This window comes from Pantherophis guttatus, chromosome 11 (genome assembly GCF_059756535.1).
Source record: "Pantherophis guttatus breed Tessera chromosome 11, ASM5975653v1, whole genome shotgun sequence".
Lineage (NCBI taxonomy): Eukaryota > Metazoa > Chordata > Lepidosauria > Squamata > Colubridae > Pantherophis > Pantherophis guttatus.
In genome coordinates, this window is record NC_142073.1 from 973,028 (window position 1) to 994,241 (window position 21,214).

The 21,214-nt window shown below is 58.5% G+C and overlaps 2 protein-coding genes across 6 annotated transcripts; one reads left to right on the forward strand and one right to left on the reverse strand.

Annotated features, from left to right (window-relative positions):
* Window positions 1–586: 586 nt before the first annotated feature.
* SLC22A31 (solute carrier family 22 member 31) lies at window positions 587–9,324 on the forward strand. Of its 4 annotated transcripts, XM_034426640.2 has the most exons (9): window positions 587–3,297; window positions 3,400–3,503; window positions 4,252–4,406; window positions 6,897–7,065; window positions 7,203–7,348; window positions 7,552–7,660; window positions 7,785–7,999; window positions 8,288–8,399; window positions 8,686–9,324. In XM_034426640.2, exons 1-9 carry the CDS (start codon window positions 2,935–2,937, stop codon window positions 9,092–9,094), a joined length of 1,782 nt encoding a protein of 593 aa, XP_034282531.2. In that variant the 5' UTR covers window positions 587–2,934; the 3' UTR covers window positions 9,095–9,324. The 4 variants fall into 4 exon arrangements, with proteins under 4 accessions (XP_034282531.2, XP_087733214.1, XP_087733215.1 ...); XM_087877088.1 differs by having other exon boundaries at window positions 587–3,503; XM_087877090.1 differs by lacking the exon at window positions 7,785–7,999 and having other exon boundaries at window positions 2,304–3,297.
* Window positions 9,316–20,888, reverse strand: CDH15 (cadherin 15). Of its 2 annotated transcripts, none has more exons than XM_034426631.3 (14): window positions 20,546–20,888; window positions 17,332–17,451; window positions 16,081–16,236; window positions 15,744–15,888; window positions 15,102–15,262; window positions 14,445–14,573; window positions 13,695–13,880; window positions 13,103–13,356; window positions 12,554–12,693; window positions 12,061–12,279; window positions 11,455–11,694; window positions 10,741–10,877; window positions 10,492–10,647; window positions 9,316–10,204 (listed from the first exon to the last, which is right to left on the reverse strand). In XM_034426631.3, exons 1-14 carry the CDS (start codon window positions 20,723–20,725, stop codon window positions 10,007–10,009), a joined length of 2,421 nt encoding a protein of 806 aa, XP_034282522.2. In that variant the 5' UTR covers window positions 20,726–20,888; the 3' UTR covers window positions 9,316–10,006. The 2 variants fall into 2 exon arrangements, with proteins under 2 accessions (XP_034282522.2, XP_034282523.2); XM_034426632.3 differs by having other exon boundaries at window positions 17,332–17,448; window positions 20,546–20,766.
* Between the last annotated feature and the right edge of the window lie 326 nt (window positions 20,889–21,214).

Consider the following 21,214-nt stretch of genomic DNA (forward strand, 5'->3'; position numbering starts at 1 on the left):
GTGGCTCTCCCATTTTGTTCAACCAGCAAAGTAATTTTGAGGGGGGTTGGCAGCGCTTGGCCACCTCCAGCATCTGCTGGTAGCTGATGACCTCCAGGTGCAGCTTCTGCAGGAACCTGCATGTGTGGAAGGATTTGGGTCGTCCAGAAGCCTTTTTCCTGCAGGGAACGGGTCCCATCATGAAGGGGGCTGCCTGGGACAGTTGCAAAGCTTTCCATCAATAATGGGGAAATGTGGTTTAGCTAGTTGCCTCTACTCAACCCCTATCCTGGGGTTCCACCTCTGGAGCTACAGGGATCCGGCTGTCTTTTTCTTTTCTTCTTGATGCCGATGAAAATCCCCCCTTCACCCACCCCAGGCCCCTCCTTTAAAGCCTGAATCACGGCAGCATAGCACTGTGTGATACCATGCATTCTGTTGATTTGGACACCAGTGTAAATAGCCCCCCTTGTTCAACCGCTTCTCCCAGACAATTGTATATATATATGTAAATAACTCTCACAGGTCAATTCACACACTTTTATTTGTACTCGTGCAACTTGCATAGAATGTGGAGTTAAAACAGCAGCAGGGTGCATTGTTTGTAATGTAATCATGTATTTTTTTATTTTTTATTTTTTACCAATGTAGTTTGTGTACATATAGTTTGTCAGTGCTGGTGCTGCCAAGGGCACCATAAAACTGCCCTTTAGCTGTACAACTTCCTGCAGAAAGAGGCAAAGCAAATACAGGTGTTATTTTCTACAGTTGCATGTACAGAAAGAAGTGCAGAGATGCTGTTGTCCCTCAAGAGATAATGTTCATAAATAAATCTTTTTTTTAAAAAAAAAGGACAGTGTGCTATGGGCTCTTTTGATTTTCACTGCTTCTCAAAATGTTTCCGAGAGGGCTCTCCTCCTCCGTCTGTGGCTTGGGATTCCCAAGCCTTTCTACAGAGAGGAAAATGAAAGAGCAAAGATATACCTCAAGTAAGATTTTGACCCAAACCTCCAAAGTTTCATGCATCTTCCATCGTAGGCCAGGCCCAGATTTTGCTGAGCAAGGCAGATGTTGGCTGTTCTCAGGCTGAAGAGAAATAGGAAGTTACGCAGGAATAAAGTTGTCCGTCTGGTAGTAATTTTTCTGATTAACACACTGGATTCAAGGCAACCCTTCAATGTATTCAGCGGAGTGAACGGAAGCCCAAGAAAGCTGCAGCTGCCTCTGTGCCTTCTCCAACTCAGTTCGGTCCACTGCTTTCCTTGGCTTTCTTCCCAACACGGCTTCAAAACTGAGGCAGCCAGGGATTTCTGTCGCTTCTCGAAATTTGATAAAATATTCACGCAAAACACCTTCAAAATTTTTCCTCTTGTTTCTATGCCGATTATTTTTCCAGATCAATCCTGGAATCTTCCAACTTCTTTTGGCCCCTTTTATTATCAGAGGGATGGATGGAGCAGAGGCTGAGATCTGAACTGCCAAAGTCACTGGATTTCTATCCTTTCCCCAAATTGTTCATCCCAAAGAGTGTATGCGTGTTTGCAAGACGCACCTGAAGCTCAGTGCTTCCGTCTCCTCTATATTTCTAAATACCGAGAGAGAGGTCATGTTGCAACTCATCTTTTTTCTAAACTTTTAATCCAGGAGATTGAGAAGACTGAAATGTCACACAGACCACTGTTGTGGGAAGCTGTTGTCCCTCGACTGGCAGAGTTGCATCTCCCAAGATTGTGATCTGGGGTCATGCGATCTACTTTTTATAGGGTCACACATATTTGTGCAGCCTGTTAAATTTGGTTGGTTTAAACAGCGACTTCCTTTGTGGCTTGGCGAGTTGTGCTGACACACTGCTGCTCTCCCTGGATAAGCTGTTGCACACAGAAGCCACAAAGTGCACAGATGTATTTTTTAAGAAAACAACTGGAGGGCAGGGAATTGAAATAAAAGGTTGGTATGATGTCACATGATAAAATTCTTTTCCAAAGGGAGCAATCCAACAAACCCCCCCTCCCCGGTGCTCTTGCACACGGGAAGAAAAGCAACCACTTGTTGTAAGAGTGGAAGGCAAACAGAGCAGCCCTCGGACACACGTTAAGAACAGCCTGAAGGGGGTGAAGTCAGGCAGGGAAGTTGCTCAACTGGACTGAGCAGGTTTTTCTCTGCTGGCCAGCTGCTCCCCGTCCAGGAAAGGCCCTGCCCCATTCAGCCAACAATGAGAGGCCCCACGGAAGGCGGGGAGGCCTCTGTCAGCTGCAACTCACCTCTACACAGGCAGGCAGGCAGGCAGCCTCCCACCCCACCCCCAGCCGCTAGCAGGGCAAATCTGCCATTGAAGGAGCAGCTCCTCTCTTGGGACAACTTTGCCCAACAGCGGCTACACCGGCCGCCTTTTCCTCGCTCGGTTCTGCTCTGGGTCAGTCGGGAAAAAGCCCCCGAGCAAGAAAGCACGCAGGGAGGCTGGGGACAGCAGAAGGGGGAGATTCTGGGGTGCCGGAAAGCAAAGCGGGGAGACGGGAAAGGGGCTGTCTGGCGAAAGGCAACGCTTCTCGCTGGCCGGTTGCTGCTTCCTTGCGAGGGGCGGCCAGGCAGAAGGTCGCCTCTTCGCCTGCTTTGAGAGACGCCCAGAAAGCGGCCGCTCCGCTCCGAGGCGAAAGGGGAGGGGAAGCAGGCGGGGCCCCCCTGGAGCGGCCGGCCGGGGTGTGGCTGCCCCAGAGGCACCTCGGGGCTCAAGTGGGGGGGAGCGAGATTGCCTCTGAGCAACTGCAGAGCGCCCTCGCAGCACCGCTGGCTTCACGGGGCTCCCCTTGGCCCCGGGGGAAGGCAGCCCCCGTCCGCCCGTCCCATCGCTCACCGCGGCTCAGCTCCCGCCGACCCCGCCCGCCCCGCCCCGTCCCGGTCGGAGAAAGGCCGCCGCCGCCGCCGCCGGTCCGCCCGTGCCTGGTGCCAGGGAAGCGCATGGACTTCGAGGGGCAGGTGCTGCGCCAGGTGGGCGGCTTCGGGCGGCGGGCGCGCTTCCTGGCCGCCGCCTCGTGGCTGCCCAACGTGGCCCTGGCGCTGGGACTGGCCGCGGGGCTGCTCCTGGCCGCCGTCCCGCCGCACCGCTGCCGCCCGGACCCCGCGCTGCTCCCCGCCGCCCTGCGCAACGCCACCGGCCCGGAGCTGCTCAACGCCTCGGCGCCGCAGGGCAGCCGCTGCCTGCTCTACCGCTACCCGCTGCCCGGAGGCGCCCCCGGGCCGCCCAACGGCACCGGGCCCTGCACCCGCGGCTGGCAGTACGCGCTGCCCGCGGCCGGGCTCCGCTCCACGCTGGTCACGCAGGTGAGTCCGACGGCTCCCTTCGCCGGGCGCGACCCCCGGGAAAGGGCGGGGGAAGCCCCGGCTGGGCCGCGGCTTCTCTGCTCACGGCCGCTTCTCCCGCAGTGGGACCTGGTGTGCGCCAGGCATTGGCAGGTGCCGCTGGAACAAACCACTCACCTCTTGGGATGGCTGGTCGGGTACGTGGCCCTCGGGGCGGCCTGCGACAGGTAAGGCGGCCTCTGGGCCCTGTGATCTTCTGGCGGCCCCACTTGGCCCTCCGCTGTTATTGGGAAGCCAAAGGCCGCTTTGGTGCAGCGTCGGCTTCTGCGGGCCTCCGGGGTGGCAGAGGCGGCGGCTGGCACCTGCACGGGCGGGGCATAAGATGATTCAGGCCCAGGGCTGATTAAGAGCAAAGGATTTCCAGCTGCTCTTAGCCAGCCCTCCTGGGGTGAGAGCCGCTTGAGGGAAGGGGAAGCTCACTCGGTGCTCCTGCTGAAATTCTGGCCTGCAGTTGGGACCCTGGCCCTCTGAGGCCCACGATGGGTCAGGGGAGGGGGCTGCCCACAGGCCTGAATGCAGACCACCCCCTGCGGCAAGTCTTGGAAGTGGCCTTCAGAAGGCGCAGAGCAGCTTGCCTTTCGTGTGAATGCTGTCCCAGGCAAGAAAAAGGGTTTGTGCAAAGAATGTTCAACTGGATCAGATGCCCTTCCGCGGGATGACTTTGGGCGAGCTGCAGCGTGGCTGTAAAACGGACTTTGTGAAACCTGGCATTTTTCTGGGCTCCCTGGACCAGAAGGAGTGGGAGTTTGGCCTTCAGTAACCACTGTGCAGTGGTTTGTGTTGCTGTTTCAAACAGAGGCCAAAACAGCCCTGAATTTTGCTCCCCTGCGACCTGGGATGGGAGCTGTCTCAGTGCCATCTCTTCTCCCCTCCTTTTCCTCCTCCTCCCGTCCTCCCTGCTCTCTTCTTCTCCAGGTTTGGCCGTCGGATCATCTTCACCCTCTCCTTGGTGCTGTCTGTCCCGTTGGGCTTCGGCGTGGCCCTGGCAGTGGATTACTTTATGCTGGTTGTGATGCGGATGCTCTTTGGGGCCGTGCTGGCAGGGGTCTTCCTCTCCCTCTACGTGGCCCGTGAGTCGTTTCCTGCCCACTGGCTGGGCTGCCCTCCAGGACAGGCGGGAAGCAGGAGAGGCCCCACCAGGTCCTCCTTGCTTCCACAATAGCCCTGGCTTTTTTCTTTCTTTCTTTCTTTCTTTCTTTCTTTCTTTCTTTCTTTCTTTCTTTCTTTCTTTCTTTCTTTCTTTCTTTCTTTCTTTCTTTCTTTCTTTTCATTTGATTTTTATACCGCCCTTCTCCAACAGGACTCAGGGTGGTGAACAACTGAGATAAAACATAGCATATAAAATTTAAAAACACTTTAGGGATCAAACCAGCCCGGCTAGATGAAATAAATGAGTTTTCAGGGCCCAACGAAAAGTCCGGAGGTCTGGTATTGTGAGTATCTCTGGGGGTAGATCGTTCCAGAGGGCAGGTGCCACCACAGAGAAGGCTCTCCCCCTGGGGGTCGCCAGCCAACATTGTCTGGCGGACGGCACCCTGAGGAGGCCCTCTCTGTGCAAGCGTACTGGCCGGTGGGAGGCTATTGGCGGCAGAAGGCGGTCTCGTAGATACCCTGGCCCTAAGCCATGGAGCGCTTTAAAGGTGGTCACCAACACCTTGAAGCGCACCCGGAAGACCACCGGGAGCCAGTGCAGCTTGCGCAGGAGAGGTGTCACATGGGAGCGCCCTGTTGCTCCCATAATCCCTGCGTGGCCGCATTCTGGACCAGCTGGAGCCTCCGGGTGCACCCCAAGGGGAGCCCCATGTAGAGAGCATTGCAGTAATCCAGGCGGGAAGTGATGAGTGCCTGAGTGACCGTGCGTAGGGAGTCCCGATCCAGAAAGGGATGCAACTGGCATATCAGGCGAACCTGATAAAAAGCCCCCCTGGCCACAGCCGTCATATGCTCTTCTAAAGACAGCCGTGCATCCAGGAGGACGCTCAAATTGCGAGCCCTCTCCGTGGGGGCCAATGATTCGCCCCCGATAACCAGCAATGGCACCAGCTGGCTATATCGGGACGCTAGAAGCCACAGCCACTCGGTCTTGGAAGGGTTGAGTTGGAGCCTGTTTCTCCCCATCCAGGCCCGCACGGCCTCCAGGCACCGGGACATCATTTCAAGGGCATCGTTGCGGTGGCCTGGGGTGGAGATGTACAGCTGGGTGTCAGCAGTGCACTGATGGAACTCCACCCCAAAGCCATGGATGATCTCACCCAGCAGCTTTACATAAATGTTGAACAGAAGAGGCGAGAGGACCGACCCTTGCGGCACCCCACAAACAAGGCGCCTCGGGGTTGACCGCTGTCCCTCTGCCAACACAGATTGCGACCGGTCAGAGAGGTAGGAGGAGAACCACCGCAAAACGGTGCCCCCCACCCCCAACCCCTCCAACCGGCGCAACATGATACCATGGTCGATGGTATCAAAAGCCACTGAGATCTAACAGGACCAGGATAGAGGAGCAACCCCTATCGCGAGCCCTTCAGAGATCATCCACCAATGCAACCAATGCCGTTTCCGTGCTGTGCCCAGGCCGGAAGCCGGACTGGAGCGGATCTAGATAGACAGCTTCATCCAGGTACTGTGGAAGCTGCCACGCCACCACACTCTCAACAACCTTCGCAATAAAACGAAGGTTGGAGACTGAACGATAGCCAAAACAGCCGGATCCAGAGAGGGCTTCTTGAGGAGGGGCCTCACCACCGCTTCTTTCAAGGCGGCCGGCAGGATACCCTCGCTCAGAGAAGCGTTAACAATCCTCTGGAGCCAGCCTCGTGTAACCTCCCAGGAAGCCAGGACCAACCAGGAGGGACATGGGTCCAATAAACATGTGGTCGCGTTCAGCTGTCCCAGAATCCTGTCCACGTCCTCAGGAGCCACAGGATCAAACTCCTCCCAGATAACACTCTCAAGACCTGCCTCAATCATCCCGTCCGGACTTACCCAGTCAAGAGGCCAGGCCTTCCCGAATCTGAGCGATTTTATCATACAGATACTGCACAAAATCCTCAGCTCGACCCTGCAAGGGATCATCCCGTGCTCCCAGATGGAGGAGGGAGCAGGTCACCCTAAACAGGGCGGCTGGGCGATTATCTGATGACGCAATAAGAGCGGCAAAATAGCTTTAGGCCCATCTGCCCAGGCCGAAGGCACCTTTGCCCCGAATGGGATCTCCGGCCTTGGAACAAGGGGGCTTCAGCCAAGTACTCCAAGGGGACAGTCCCTGGTTTGGGGCTTCCCTGGTCAGGAGCTGCTGTTCTGAAATGCAGCTTCCTGGTGAACTGAGTGGCTTCCATGGAGGTTGGCGGATGCCCCGCTTCTCCTGGGCAGGTTTAGGAAGCAGACGTTCCTCTGGCGTTGCTGAACGACTTCATGGCCTCCATCCCTGTTGGCTGCTGAAGCCGGAAGCTCCGATGCCCCCAGAGAGACTCGATGCATTTCGTCTTGGCCAGAACAGAGCCCAAGTGCTCTGGGCTCTTCTCCGCCTTCCCCGTTCATGCTCTCCCTCTGCCTCTCCTTAGGCCTGGAGTTGTGTGACCCTCCACACCGCCTGATGGTCACAATGAGCGCCAACTTCTTCTGGATTGCTGGGCAGCTCCTGCTGCCGGGACTGGCCGTGGCTGTGGCGGAGTGGCGGCTGCTCCAGGGCACCATCACACTGGGACTGACCCTGCTGGCTGCTTGCTGGTGGTGAGTGTGCTTCTAGCTCTGGACACCGAGAGGGTCTGTCTCCCCCATTGGGGGCATTAAGTCCTTCCTTGCTGCCTCGCCTCCTTTAGGGGCACACCAAACACTGCACCACCCAGTCCCGCTTTCTCCCTTCCCAGGTCTCCTTCTCTCTTCCCTGAGTCAGCCCGCTGGCTCTTGGCCACGCAGCAGCTGCAGAGAGGCAAGCGGGCCCTGCTGGACCTGGCCAGGGGCAATGGAGTCAGCCTGGAAAATGGCTCCCCAACTGAGGAGCCCCTCTTGGCAGGTGGGTCTCCTGCTGGGCCTCTCAGGCCCCTTCCAGATTTCAGACAACCTGGATTCACAAACTGGGAGCCCCTGAGCAGTGTCCATCAGAGATGGGGGTGGGAAAGCTCCCCTTGGTGCCCCAGAACCCCTCTCGATTCCGCCTCTGGCCTCAACTGACCAGCCAGCCAGTTGGGCCTGAGATCCAGCTCTCCTTGTGTCCAGAGATGGACAGCCGGCTGGGAGGCATCCCCAGAGCAGAGTATCACAGCGTCTGCCAGATCTTCAGCACGAGGGTGGTGTGGAAGAACAGCCTCATTCTCGGCTTCACTGCGTAAGTCTTCCTAGGAGGGGGCAGACCCTCCTCTTCCTCACGAGCTGCACCGGGGACCCCGTGTAACGCCTCCCTCCCTGCTGGCCCTCGGACATCCTGCGGACGTAACCTCCTTCCCCACCAGGTTCATTGGGAGCGGCATCCGCCACTGTTTCGCTCGCAACTTGGCTCCGTATGCGCCTCGCTTTTACTTCCCCTACTTCCTGCTGGCGGGGAGCGAAGCGGTGGCCGTCCTCTTCCTCTGCCTGACGGTGGATCACTTTGGCCGCCGGGCGGTCCTTCTCTTTGGCACCATCCTCACCGGGGTTTCCTCCCTGCTCCTCCTGGCCCTGATGCAGTGTAAGGAGACCCGGCTGCCGGGTGGGTTGGGGGCCAGTAGTCCCAGTTCCCAGGAGGGGAACTGATCCTGTGCGAGGGTCCCGCTTCTTGTTACTGGGCCCCTGCGAGGGGCTTCCCTCTTCCCAGGACTGGCCTTGTCCAGATTGAATCTTACAGATGCAACTTGGCTGGCTGGCTTGAGTCACCTGCTGAGGTTTGTGCGGCAGGAGATTTTCCTCCTAAGGGCAAAGGAGGCTCAGCAGAAGGAGGCTTAGCCAGCCTCTCAACCAACCCTCTTCCCTTCCCTAGATCTGATGGCATGGCTTGTCTTGGCACTCTCCATCCTGGGCATTCTGGCATCTCAAGCTGTTGCTACCCTCAGCATCTTCTTTGCCAGCGAGGTGCTGCCCACCGTGGTCAGGTGAGGAGGCCTCAGGTGTCCCTGTATTGGCAGATGGGCAGGCTGGAGCCTGGTGCTCAGCTTCGAATGAGGTGGGACCCTTGCCAGAGGCCACCTGGGCCGATTCCTGGTGGGCTCTCCCAGGGAGCTTTGGCCCCGGGCTGCCTTCACTCAGGTGATCCGTGCTGGTTCAGGGCTCCAGGTGGAAAGGCGGGGGCCCTGCCCAGGGGCCCTGAGGGGCTTGCTGAGCTGGGGCTAGGAGGGCAGGGGCCTTGCTGCTGCCCAATGGGGCTGTTTTGCTTTGCAGGGGGGCCGGGCTGGGCCTCATCCTGGCTGCACACACGCTGGGCCAGGCAGCCACCCCCCTGATGGACATCCAGCCCAGCCGGGGGTTCTTCCTGCACCACGTAGTCTTTGCCTCCTTTGCCGTCCTCTCGGTGCTCAGCGTCATGCTCCTCCCGGAGACCAGCCACCGGCCCCTGCCGGACTCTGTGCAGGAGGGGGAGAGCCTGCACCGGCCTCCGCTCTTCCACCCCAGCCGCCGTCACTGCCGCCGCCAAGACCAGCTACCGCTGCTCTCCACCCACACGGGGGCCAGCCCCTACGACCCCGAGAGCTACGCCCACCTGGTCACAGCCACCAAGAAGATGCTGGGCAGCCGCGTGGGGCCCACTTGCGCTGGGAGGCAAGGCAGCCCACTGTGCCCAGAGACCTAAGAGCACGGCAGCGCCCAGAGGAGAGTAGCGCTGCTGGGGCTGGACTGCCAGGGCCCCCGGGCCCCACAGAGGGAACGTTTTGGGCCCTGGAGTGATCTGGTGACCGGTCATGGGGGCAGGAAGAACTGGGTGGCCTCTGGTCCTCTTTTCTTGAGGAAAGACTGACCTAGGGCCACAGCCCCCCCCTTTCTTTGTGGACATGCAATAAACCCCATGCTGCGTTTATGGTTCATTTTTCTTGGGGAGTTTTATTGTCAGACACAGCAAGTGCTGCCCCCCCCTTCAAATCCTGCCCTGCTCCCCTGCCGAGACCCCCAAGCGTCTTGTTCTTCTGGCTGCAGCCACCTTTGCAGCCTTGGGGGGAACAAAGCCAGGTTTGCCCATAGCCCACCGGAAGCTGCTTTTCAGGGCAGGCCCCTGATCGCTTCTATCGGGGGGGGGGGGGGAGGCTGTTGCTGGGCAGGGAGGGGGGCACCACCGCTTGCCTCCTGCAAGGTTGCCAGTCCTTGCTTCTCCCCATGGGCTCTTCAGTTCCCTGGCAGGCTGAGGGTTTCTCACCCGGCCGGCCACCCTTCCTTTAGGCCTAGTAACTCTCGTGGCCCCTGGATGGGAATGTTGGGGTCCTGGCTGGGGAAACAAGGGGTTGCGCAGGGGGTCCTGTGGTCCTTAGGACTGTCTGCCAGCAGCATCTCAAGTCGGCGGCCAGGGAAAGCACCTGGGGGGCTCTGCCTGCCTCCGGCTTCAGGGCACACAGGCTGGTGCAGCTGCAGTTGGCAAGACAGGGAGCCCTGCCCCTCGGGTGCAGCAAGAAGCAGCCGGGCACGTGCCCCACCTGCCAGCCGGGAGGGCGATGGGGCAGGCTAAGCCAGGTTGGTCAGTTGTCCAGTCCGGCCCTGCTGCTCTTCCTGCCCCCTACTGGCCATACAGCTCGGCCAGGCGCTGGAATCGTGGTCCCCATTCGTGGAGGTAGTCGTAGTCCTGGTCTTCGTCTCCCAGGCTGGACAGGATGGAGCTGAGGGACCCGCTGGCCGAACAGGCCCCCTCGTAGTCGTAGATGAGAGCCGTGTCGTAGGGGGGGACGCTGGGGTCACTGTCGGCTGCCTCCAGGCCCTGCGCAGGAGACGAGCAGGAATGAGCACCGGGTTCCAGAGAAGAGAGACTCCTAGGGCTGGAAAGTACCCGAGAGGTCTTCTAGTCCAGCCCCTTGCTCAAGGCAGGAGCCCTCATGCCGTCCCCATCAAATTAATGATCCACAATCTATTTCTGAAAACCTCCAGGGACGAAGCACCACGACTCAGTCAGCTGAGCCAGTCACAAGGCAGATTTAGGAAAGGCCGGGCGGGGGTCCCCTTTGCCCTCCTCCCACCCTCCCGGCCAGCCTCCTCGCCGCTTTCCACCTCATTGATGAAGTCCTCGATGTCGGAAGGACATCGCTGTAGGTGCTGGGGCAAGGCGTAGCTGTGGGGGGCATCCCTCCTCCGAAGGGGCTTCCCCCGGGGGGTCGGGGGGCGAAAGAGATCAGGGTCACGCAGCTGGGAGAGATCGTAGGCGTCCTGCGGGCAGAGAAGGGGGGCATGGCCATCCTGACCCCATAGCTTAAGAGGTGGGGAAAGGAACCGGCCCCATGGCAGCCCCACTGGTCTCACCTGGTCCTCTTCGCCGCCCCCCTGCTCGTCATAGTTGACAATGTTGTCACGCAGGTCGTCCTGCCAGGCGCCCAGCAGTCCCTTGCGCAGAGCCTGCCGGCGGGAGTGCTCCAGTCCGGCCACCAGCAGCACCAGCACTGCCCAGAGAAGGCGGGTCAGAGGCCCCAGTGCCCCCCGCCCTCCCAGCGCTCAGGGCAGCCAGCCACACCTGCCCCCTGGGCTGCCAGCTCTTCCTGTGGGCAGACTTCCTCTCAAGGCCGCCCTGCCTTGCCCTGCCCATGCCAAGGCAGCCTGGGGAATTGCAGCCGGCCAATGTAGCTCCCACCCCAAATAACATGAACCCACTTTCTCTCTCTCTCTCTCTCTCTCTCTCTCTCTCTCTCTCTCTCTCACACACACACACACACACACACACACACACACACACTGCTGCAGGAAAATGGGGAGGGGGCCTGGGGCACACAGGAGGTTATCTTGGTGCCAGGGTCTTCCTCTGCAACAGGGAGGCAGAAACACCCCTTCTCCTCCCCACTCCACCCCCCAAGGCCCAGAAATAGGACATGCATCCATTGGATTTACACATCCACCAACCTCCCAGAACTGACCGCCCCCTCCCTGAACGTGGGGCAGAGGTCCAGCTCTTCCCACTTCCTTTCTGGGCCACTGGGGGCTGCAGACTCCCCTCCGGTCCCAATTCATCCTTCAGACACTTACGCAGGAGTAGGACGGCACTGCACAGGATGGCCAGCAAGGCGCCCAAACTGAGGCCTGCCCTGGCCCCCAGGGTGGCAGCTGCCTGAGCCCCACAGGTGCCCCACTGGCTGCAGGCACAGACGGAGACATTCAGCAGCTGCTCTCGCGCCCGTGGTGGGATCCCAGAGTCTCTGACGAGCAGTAGCAGGACATGGAGACCCTCGGCCACGTCCGTGGGAGGCTGCAGCAGCACGTGGGTCTCTGGAGTGGGTGAGGGGAACAGGGAGGGGGATTCAAATGATTGGTAATGGGGAACTGGTCTTTTCTGGTGCTCAAAAAAAGAAAAAAATGCCCATCGCAAAAGAGCTCAAGGGGTCGCTTTTCAGCTGGTTTCAGAGTTTCTATCCTTGGCTTCCCCCAGTTTGGTGTCCGGCAAAGCCGAGGCTGCCAGGAATACACACACACACACAAGTGCCTGGCAGGAGAGGACAACTCCCCCCCCACTGACAGTTGCAAAGTGATGTGCTCTGTGGGGAGGGGCTCTACCAGGAAATCCGGTCCAGGCTCCCCCCAAGGCCTGGGTTGAGCTCCCCCCATCACATGTGGGCCCCCAGGAAACCCGATTACCGTTGGGGTGGCTGAGAGTCCAGTTGTGGGCACTGCTGAGGCCAAAACGGAAGTGGAAGGGCCCTGCGTGGGGCGCCAAGTCCTGGTCAGTGGCGCTCAGGACTAAGGCGCCCCCTTCTCTGCACAGCGACCCCGTTGTGGGGAAGAGGGAGGGCGCATGGTCGTTGACCTCCAGCACCTCGACAGAGAGGGTCCCCGTGGCTGTGCGGGGAGGGATCCCTGAGAGAGAGAGAGAGAGGCAGATGTGGGTCCAGCTGACCTTGGGGGCCTCTCCAGGCAGAAGCAACTTCCCCGCAGAGGGAGGGACCGGGCACCAAAGGGTGGGCTTCTCTTTCGCCAATGGCTGCCCAAAGGTGACCCCAGTCCTGGCCTGGCTAAGGGCCCTCCCTGAGTCCAAGGCAGCCTCCGCTGCTCCTTCTGAAATCAGTCAGCAGGATTTTGGGCCAGGGCCCTCGCTTGCCCTCTCCTGCTCCTGCCCTGCTCACCCCCTCACCGTTATCAACAGCCAGGATCTGTGTGGTGTACCAGCCGCCCAGGAAGGTTGACCGGGAGGGTACTTTCTGGTGGGCTTCCACCCGGCCAGATTCGGGGTCCACCTGCAGCCAACTAGCCAACTCAGAGGCCTGCAGGTACCTGGGGGGGAGGAGATGGGTTCAGGGATGCATGCATGCACCCCACCCCCCACCCCCCGTGCAGGGCTGGCTTCTCAAAGAGCAAAGGACAGAGAGGCCCCTCCGCAAATGGCCAGATCCTCCAGAAGGTTCCTCTGAGATCCCAGCTGCCTCTGGAACACGAGTGGGCTGCAGGGCTGATTCAGAGGCAAGGAAACGCAACCCAGGAGGGACTCCCAGAAATCATCCCGCAGATCTTTGCAGGGTTTGCTTTTAGGGATGGAGTTAATGAGGACTAGAGACGTCATTCTTACAGCAAGAAGGAAATGGGGCTTGGATTTGCTGGATTTTGCCCTGCATTCCAAACCCCGGGCTGGCCAAGCACCTGAACCTGTGCAGAATCTCCACCAGCCAGCTTGGATTTTGCTCACCTGAGTTGCTGAGCTTGTTGGGTGTCTGGGTCCCTGGCACGGAGGAGGGTGATCTCGGTGCCACCAGCTGCCCCTTCGTTCACCCTCCCCCTGCAGGGGTTGTCCAGGAAGAAGGGGGGCTCGTTGGCATCCATCACCTGGAGCTGCACCGTGGCCAAGGCCTGGGCAGCTTCGGGGGCGGAGGGGTGCAGGGGGCTTTGGTTCTGCACAGAGACCAGCAGCTCATAGCGGTTCTGCTCCTCGTAGTCCAGGGCCTGGCAAGTGGGAGAGAGATGGGGAGACATGGGAGGGGGCATGTGCTCTGCCTCCCCTCCTCTCCTGGTGCAGAAGACCCCAGCTCGCCTCTCCTGGCTCCATCTCTCCTGCCCTCTGCTGCAGAAAAGGTCTCGGCGCTTGGCCAGAGGGGCTCTCCTGGCCGTCCCCTTTTCCCCTGGAAGGCCCAACCTGCTGTCGTTCAGCTTTGGCCACCGGCCCTCCACACGTGGGAGCAGATGCTCAGCTAAAGTTGCAGGATGAATCCCTCCTGGGCCAGCCCAGACTGCCCCCCCCCCACATTGCCCCTGCTCCGGAGCAGAGCCTGGCCCTTCCTTACCTTGACCAAAGAGATGACCCCCTCATTGGTCAGGGGGTCAGGGTGGATGGAGAAAGCTCCTCGAGGATCCCCCTCCAGGATGGTGAACTTGGCCAGCCAGTTGGGGGAGCCTGGCTGGTCTTTGTCCTGCACTGTCACCCGTCCAACCTCCAGGCCCTGTTGGTTCTCAGGGGCCTCCAGGCGAAACTGCGAGAGAAGGGGGGCAGCATGAAAAGTGGGGCTGAGCAAATGGCTGAGGAGGCCCCCCTTCATCCTGCTTCTCCCCGGGGAAAAAGAAGTGGCGTGGCTGAGGGCGATGGGGCAGTTAAAGGGGACTGGAGGGGGGGGGACGCTGGATCTTTTCAGCCCCGGATTCTAACAGCTACGGGAAAGGAGCTCGCCCACCCGCCCGCTCCAGGCCTGGGGGTTTTCAGGTGAGGCAGCGGCTGCCGTGTGGCCCATAGAAAGGCAGGTTTGAGTTGAACTTCTCAACCAAGCAGGAATTCTGCAGACAATTGCAGGGCAGGCCTCACCTCTAGTAGCAGGGTAAGATCAGCCCTGGTTCACATGTACGCCTGGGCCAGTCCAAGGTCGCCCCCTCCCTTTTATCCCATGATGCTGGGGGGGGGGAGGGCTCAGGGACCTGGCCTTGCCTTGTAGGCTCTTGGCCCACCTCCTGTGCCAAGGACCTGGCCTGGCAGTGCTTGAACGGGGATGCCCAAGGAAGGGAGCTGTGCAGGGGGTGGGGGGTAACACGGCCGCTCTGCCCACCTCCTCCGACATGAACTCAGGGGGGTTGTCGTTGACGTCTTCCACGTAGATGGCCGCTGTGGCTGTGGTGGTCAGGCCTTCTCCAGCCATGTCAGCCACTTGGAGTGTCAAGTTGTAACTGCCCGTCACCTACACAGGGAGTGGCCAGAAAGCGGTAAAGGCCCCAGGAGTTTGCCGTAATGTCCTGGGTTGTCAGCCAGCCGTGCATTTGCCCCCAGGGCTGCGCATCTCCTCCGGCGCTTGGTGGCCAAGGAGACGCTGCACCTTATGACCGCCTCTTTAATGAAGTGCCTGAACCACAGGTAGTTTTGCAAATCGAATAAAAGAAAATGTTGGCTAACAAATGCATCATATTTTGTCAACTAGGTGTTACCTAGCTTTGTACAGTCCTTAATAATAAACTAAATCCAAGCCTTGTTGCTAAAAATGCAGCAATAATACTCAGATAATGATTTTATTTTGTAGGATAATCAGGGAACATTTTGTAACAATAATTCTGAAAGATTCTATAGTTGTTGAAATACTATACGTTAGAAATGTGGCACGGCATTGTAATTAGGATCCCCTCCCTCCCTCCCTCGTCCTTCCCATTTCGTGCCAGCTCATCCCTTCTTTGTGGCCAGAAGCTGCTTCCAGGCACAAGGGAGAAGTCCATACCTCGCGGTCCAGCCCATCTCGAGCGACTTGGATTTCCCCAGAGAGCTCATTGATGGCAAACAGCTCCGCCCCTTCTGGGCCCAGGATGGAGTACCGGAGTGCCGCGTTGTCCGTCTCGGGGTCATCGGCATCTGTGGCTTCTGCCTTCAACACAAACGTCCCTGAAAAGCACAGAGCACTTTTAGGGCACCAGGCGGAGAGCAGCCTGGCGCAATTTCTCTCACCACTGAAACCTTCCTAGGGCCTCTTTGGAAACAGAGTTTTCACACATAGCACAGGGTTTGCTCTGCCACCTCATCCAGCCCCACATGTTAATGCGGTAACTATGGGAGAACCAAGGATGGGGCTCAGGATGATCCCGTTGATCATTGGAATTTGTGCTTCCAAGGGCAGCCAGAAATCGCACAGGTAGGGCTGCTTTCATGCACTTGTGCAAACGAGGGAATTAAACAGATGGATTGGTGATTCGGGGCTACTCAAGTACGGAGCTGCACTATGAACATTAAATGCACCCCATTTCTGAAGGAGAGTCCTGACGAGGAGGTCCTGCCTGCCGGACCAAAGGAGAGCCGGTGTGGCAGAATCGGTCCTGCCTCTGGGAAGACGTTTGGCCAGACCAAGGGGCAGGTGTGGGGTGCCCACCTGGCTCAGCCCCTTCCACCACGTGCCCTGTGAAGACGTCCCGCTGGAACACTGGCCGGTTGTCATTCTGGTCCAGGACGACGATCTCCAAGTCGGTGGGGTCTTCCAGAGGGACCCCGCCCAGATCGAGGGCAAAAGCCTTGAGCTGGTTGTGGGGAGAACAGAAGGAGGCCCATCTCAACTGGGGGACTCAGGGCGGCTTATGGGGCAGGCAGTGCAATTCTTGAGGGTTGGTTGGAGGTAGTGGAGTTTCTGCCGCCTCCCTTTGGATGGAACTGGGGGGCCGGGGGACCCAAACATCTGGATCCTGATCAGAGTCCAACCCCCGCTTCCTCACCCGAAAGCGATCGTGTTTTTCCCGATCCAGCACAGTGTTGAGGTAGACTTTGCCACTCCGATTATCGATGGAGAAGATATCCTTGGGGTCTTCATCAACCCCGGGACCCTTAATGCTGTAGACCACGACCCCCGGCTGCTGCTTGTCTGACTTAATCTGCAGGAAGGGAAGCGGACTCCGGGGGGGTGAGAAGGCCTCCCCCAAACTCTTTCCCTCTCCCCCCCCCGAAGCTGGAAAAGGCCGACATCCCACCAGCAGAGGCTCCCGAGTCAGGCCATTGTCCGGGGACGACTCCAGCTGCAGTTTCAGCCAACGTTTTCCCAGCTCTTCCTACAGATGTCAAGAATGAGCACGGGGCTTGTGGCGTGCAGAAGGCGGCCTTAGGGGAACATGATGACGCTCCTCTAGAATTTGATGGGGAGTGGGATCCCCTGGGAATGAGGGCTCAGGGGACATGAGGCATGGGGAGAAGCAGGACCATCACCCCCGGCCATCAAGGGGGCTTATGAACGCCCATCCCTCATGACGCTAATCCAGGGGTGAAATGTAAAATTTGGTACTACCAGTTCTGTGGGCGTGGCTTGGTGGGGGGGTAATGTGACTGGGTGGGCGTGGTCACCTTTTTTTTTTTTTAACTTTTAAAAGCATTTTTTCTACTACCTCTTTGGCCGAAGAGGTTGATAAAAAATGTTTTTAAAAGGTTCTGACGATCCCAGCTGCCTAATTGTCAGAGGCTTTTTTTAAAAGAAAAAAAAAGGCTCTCGCGATCAGGCAACTCAGCTGGGATCGTCAGAGCCTTTTAAAAGCATTTTTTCTACAACCTCCTGGGCCGAAAACATGTAGAAAAGATGCTTTTAAAAGAAAAAAAAAAAAAAGCCTCTGATGATTGCACGGCTGAGCCGGGCATGGGGTGGGGGGGGCAGGGATTTTTGCTACTGGTTCTCCGAACCACCCGCCGCCATCGCTACCGGGTCGGGCAATCCGTTCCAAACCAGGAGCATCTCACCCCTGTGCTAATCCCCAAAGCATGCAGAATGGTGCCAACTGGGCTGCCTCTAAGCATGTCCTGCCTCTGGAGCCGGAACAAACCTGGCTGCGGAGGATTGAGGCCCTGGCCTTGCGAAACAGCCGGGGAGGGTGTGTGGCCAGAGAGGGGCTCGGTGTCCCGCCACCACCTCCTCTGAGAGAGATCCCAAGTTAGCAGCAGCAGAAGAAGAGCTCTCCTTCCCTCCCCCGGTCTCTGCCACCCACCTGGACCAGAAGGTGGGGCAGCCGCCGGTGGTTCTCAGGTAGGCTGATGGGGGGGATGACCCAGGCCCGCTTGACCCTCCTCGTGGCCGGACGGCTGCGAGAGGCACCACAGGCGTCCTGCTGGGAAGGAAAAGAAAAGGCCGGTCAAGACGGGGGCCACGGCAGAGCCACTGACGCTTAAGTCCGTGGTTCTCTGTGTGGGAAGGCGGAAGGCGGAGGGCTTGGGTTGAGGAAAAACCAGAAGGGATCCAGAGGCCTCTTGTCTTACCAAGGCATTTTATTAACCGAAGGAGGTTGATGCCTCTGGACAGGTGCCGCCAGAGTCCCTGTGATTTTTTTTCCTGCTCTGCTATGTCGCCCGCCCCCCTCCCTCCTCTGCCCCACTGCAGGGATTAATCCCCAGATGGGGCCCATTTGGCCAGCAGCTGCGCTCAGGCCTTGCAAGCGAAGGTTGGAAGCTCTCCTGGTTCAGACCGAGGAGGAGGCAGAGTTTTGCTGGGGAAGAACTTCTCCGTCGTGGCTGGAGGGTTGGGCACGTTTCTTCTTGAATCAGGCAAGAGCTCCGGCAGGTTAAGAGCGTCCTACAGCCTGGAAGACCGCGAGAGTCCCTGAAGGGGGCCCGGCTTCTTTCCCCTGCTTTCCTTTCCTTAGGGACGGCAAAGCAGCGTTTTTGGAAGAAAACCTATTGCAAGTTTGGCTGAGGCAATGTTGCTTGTGATGGGACCCCCCAATGCCCCAGGAGAGGCCTTCTCAGCCCCCCTTGAGAGGCCAGGGCAGGGGGTCCAGCCAGGAAGCCCAGCAGGGGCCGGGGGCCGGAGCTGCTCCTCTTTCCTCCCCACCAGCCCTGCCTTGCGTGGGATTGCTCAGCCAAGCCTCATCCCAAGGGAGCGGCTGGGACATCCGGCATTCCTTCCCTGACTGTGTTTTGGGAGAATTCGGCCTCTGGCCCTTTCCCACATGACTGCATCGCCCTCCAGACTCTCTGGGTGACTCGCTGAGGCCAGACACGCCAGCCGCAGCCGGCCTCGGAGCCTTCCTTCGTTTCCAGAAGCCAGTTTTCAAGATCCTGGTCATACCAGGGCTACTTCCTGCCCAAAATAGGTTTGCAAAACCATGGCCTATAAGCCAATTTTAATTAAAAGCCATTATAATATAATATAATTTTGGAAGCATGAACTATGAAACATTCCTCAGGGAGATCACGAGGTTTTCCAGAAGCTGCCTAAAACAGACGTGGGAAAAATCTGACTTCATCCCATTTTGTAGTGCAGAGGCTGCAATTGAGAAAACCACCTTCCTGCTGCCCCCTAACCTTGGGGGCTGGCTGAAGGCCTCGTGGGGATGTCCTCCAGAGAGGGTCTCAAAGCGTTTCGTGCTTGGAGGTGCCCCTGCTGGTCCCAATGGCCCTTCAGATCTTGGATCCAGCCCCTCCAGAGCCCAGACAAGACGCTGTGCGGATCAGCTGACCCTTGGGGGTGGGGGGGAGAGGGAGCTTGGCAAGCCTGGCAGGCTGGTCCCTTTGCTGAACGGAGATGCTGCACAGGCTGCCCAGACTTCACCTCCCACCCTGAGGCTACTCAAAGGGACCCTCCCTTCTCCCGGCCTTGTAATGGGACTCCTCCTTGCCCAGCTCTGAATTCCGCCCCAGCAGGTGGCTGAACAAATGCAGAAGCTGCTGCTGGAAGAATGCCGCCTCCCCCCAATGCCCAGGCACGGAGCAGGGCGCTCCTCTCCTCTCCAGCTCGGGGGCAGGGGGTGGGGTGGGGTGGGGTAGGGCGGCAGGCAGGCTTCCCCAAGTTGGTGCCCTTCTGAGATGCTGGAGCTGCTCAGTTGATGGGAATTGCAAGTCAGCAAATGAAACGCCCCCTCCCAGGAAAAGCCATTGATATAGTGGGGGTCTTGCCACCTTGCACAGAAGTGGGTTGGTTTGAAATGTGGGGAGGGGGGTTCTACCAGCCACAGAACTGGCCAAGCTCAGCCCAGTTTAAGTCTCTGGGGGCAGAGAAGACCTTGTGGGGAGGGAGATGAACTGTGCCCTTCCTTGGCTTGCCTTCCCCTCCGTGCAATTTCCCCCCCCCCCGTTAAACTTCGCAGCAAAGCAGATCTAATGCAAGCCACATGAAGCCCACTCCCCACCCACCGCCAGCCAAGGGCTCACATTCTTCTGCTCCCAGCTGCCCCCCACCCGACATTCCAGGCTTGTGTTGTCTTGGGGCAGCTGGCAGAGACGATGGGGGCGCCTCCTTCTCTCCCTGGGCAGAGGGCTGCCTAGCTGGGACAAATGCCAGCCATTTTGCCCCGTCTCCACCTCCAAAGGAGCAGCACCGTTGCCCCACAAAGGATGGGTGGGCAAGAGAAACTTCTGGGTCTTTTGAAGGGAGGTGGGCTCCCTCTCGTGTTTAAAACCTCTTTGCCCCTCCCCCCCATGCAGGGAAGCATCCACAACGGGGTGGGGCGCCTTCAGTGTGGTACCCAGAAGCCAGGAAAGCCTTCTGGGCCTGCTTGATTCCTCTGCCTCCTACGTTTCCTGCCTGGGGGAGAGGAGAGCCTGGCATCAGCCCCCTTTCCTGACTTTAAAGCAAGGTTAATGGGAAGCCCTTTTGACATGGGCCACACCTGGTGAGCCAACACAAAGGCCTTTTCCAGGACTGCCATCCTGGCCCAGTGCAGATGTTGCCACCTCTTGGATCACCATAAAGCCAGGAGGAGCCTCTTCTGGGCCGGGCAGGACTCTGGCAATGGGCACTCACCAAGCCCGGTCCTCCTGCAGGGGCTTCTCTCTCACAGATCAGCCCCAAGAGCTGGAGGAGACGCCGGGACCCTTTCCCCTACAATTTAAGGATTGGGGGCACCATCACAAGTCCTGCAGCATGGTCTCTGTAGTCCAAAACAGGAGCTGCTGAGGATTCCCTCCCCACAGCCAAAGAAAGCGCTCCGGAGCTGCTCCCTCCTGAGGGATCTCGAACTGACTAGGGTGTGAAGGGAGGAACTGTGGACTCTCCACCTGGGAGCCCCTCTGGTCTCCAGCAGCAGATCCTTGGCTGGATCCCTTCCGAGAGCTGGGAGATCCAGCCTCCCTCCCTCTAAGAGGGGCCCTGAAGCCCACCTGAATGGCTGGGGTCTCCTGGGAACAGAGTGGGGCTGTAGGACCCCAAAAGAAGCCAGACACACCCAGCGAAGAACAACCACCTCAGCCCCACCTCGCCTGGCTTACCTGGACTGCGAGGGTGGCCAGGAGGCAGGTGCTGAGCCAGAAGAGGGGGGCCATCTTGGGAGGGGGCTGGTCGGCGGTTGCTGGAGCCCTGCTCGCTTTGCTCCTCTCCAAGGGGGCCGAGGCGGCTGTGCCTGGGACAGGAGCTAAAATAGCCTCGGCCGGCTGTGACAGACAGCACATGTGTTGGGGCCGGTCCAGAGGCTGGGAGAAAAGGGCCGGATGGGCTGAGCTGAGGGGGCGGGTGGGCAGGGAATCCAGGGGGAGAAGAGCCGTTCCAAAGAGAAGCTGAAGGGGAAGGAAGGGTAGCTCTGGGCAGGAATCAACAGAAACCTCAACAATTGCTGGCCACAGACATTCTTCTGCTAGCAAATTATGGAACTAAATTTTTTACTTTGCAAGGCTGAAATGTGCTATTTAGTATTTGCTGTGTGAAGAGACATCCTTAGTTTTCTAGTCCTCTTCAAGATGAGCTCAGTATTGGGTGATTTTGTCAACATGTTCCTGTGGTTTTATTGCCAATATCACGAAAATGTTTCCCACTGTTTTCCCCGCAACCCCCCAGGATTTTAACAGATGGGACTAGTCCCTCTATGGAGTCAGAAGCCCCTCAGCAACTGTGGACCAACCAGGAGCTCTTTAAGGGAGGGGTGCTGCCTTCCTCTCCCCACG

Excerpts from the sequence above, each read along its gene's own strand:
- CDH15 (XM_034426631.3), bottom strand. The coding sequence starts at position 20,725 with ATGTGCTGTCTGTCACAGCCGGCCGAGGCTATTTTAGCTCCTGTCCCA. Across the intron at positions 17,452-20,545 it reads TGGCCACCCTCGCAGTCCAG|CAGGACGCCTGTGGTGCCTC; the intron begins GTAAGCCAGGCG and ends TTTCCTTCCCAG. Across the intron at positions 13,881-14,444 it reads CTGAGTTCATGTCGGAGGAG|TTTCGCCTGGAGGCCCCTGA; the intron begins GTGGGCAGAGCG and ends CTTCTCTCGCAG.
- SLC22A31 (XM_087877088.1), top strand. The coding sequence starts at position 2,935 with ATGGACTTCGAGGGGCAGGTGCTGCGCCAGGTGGGCGGCTTCGGGCGG. Across the intron at positions 7,349-7,551 it reads TGAGGAGCCCCTCTTGGCAG|AGATGGACAGCCGGCTGGGA; the intron begins GTGGGTCTCCTG and ends CCTTGTGTCCAG. Across the intron at positions 8,000-8,287 it reads CCTCCTGGCCCTGATGCAGT|ATCTGATGGCATGGCTTGTC; the intron begins GTAAGGAGACCC and ends TCCCTTCCCTAG.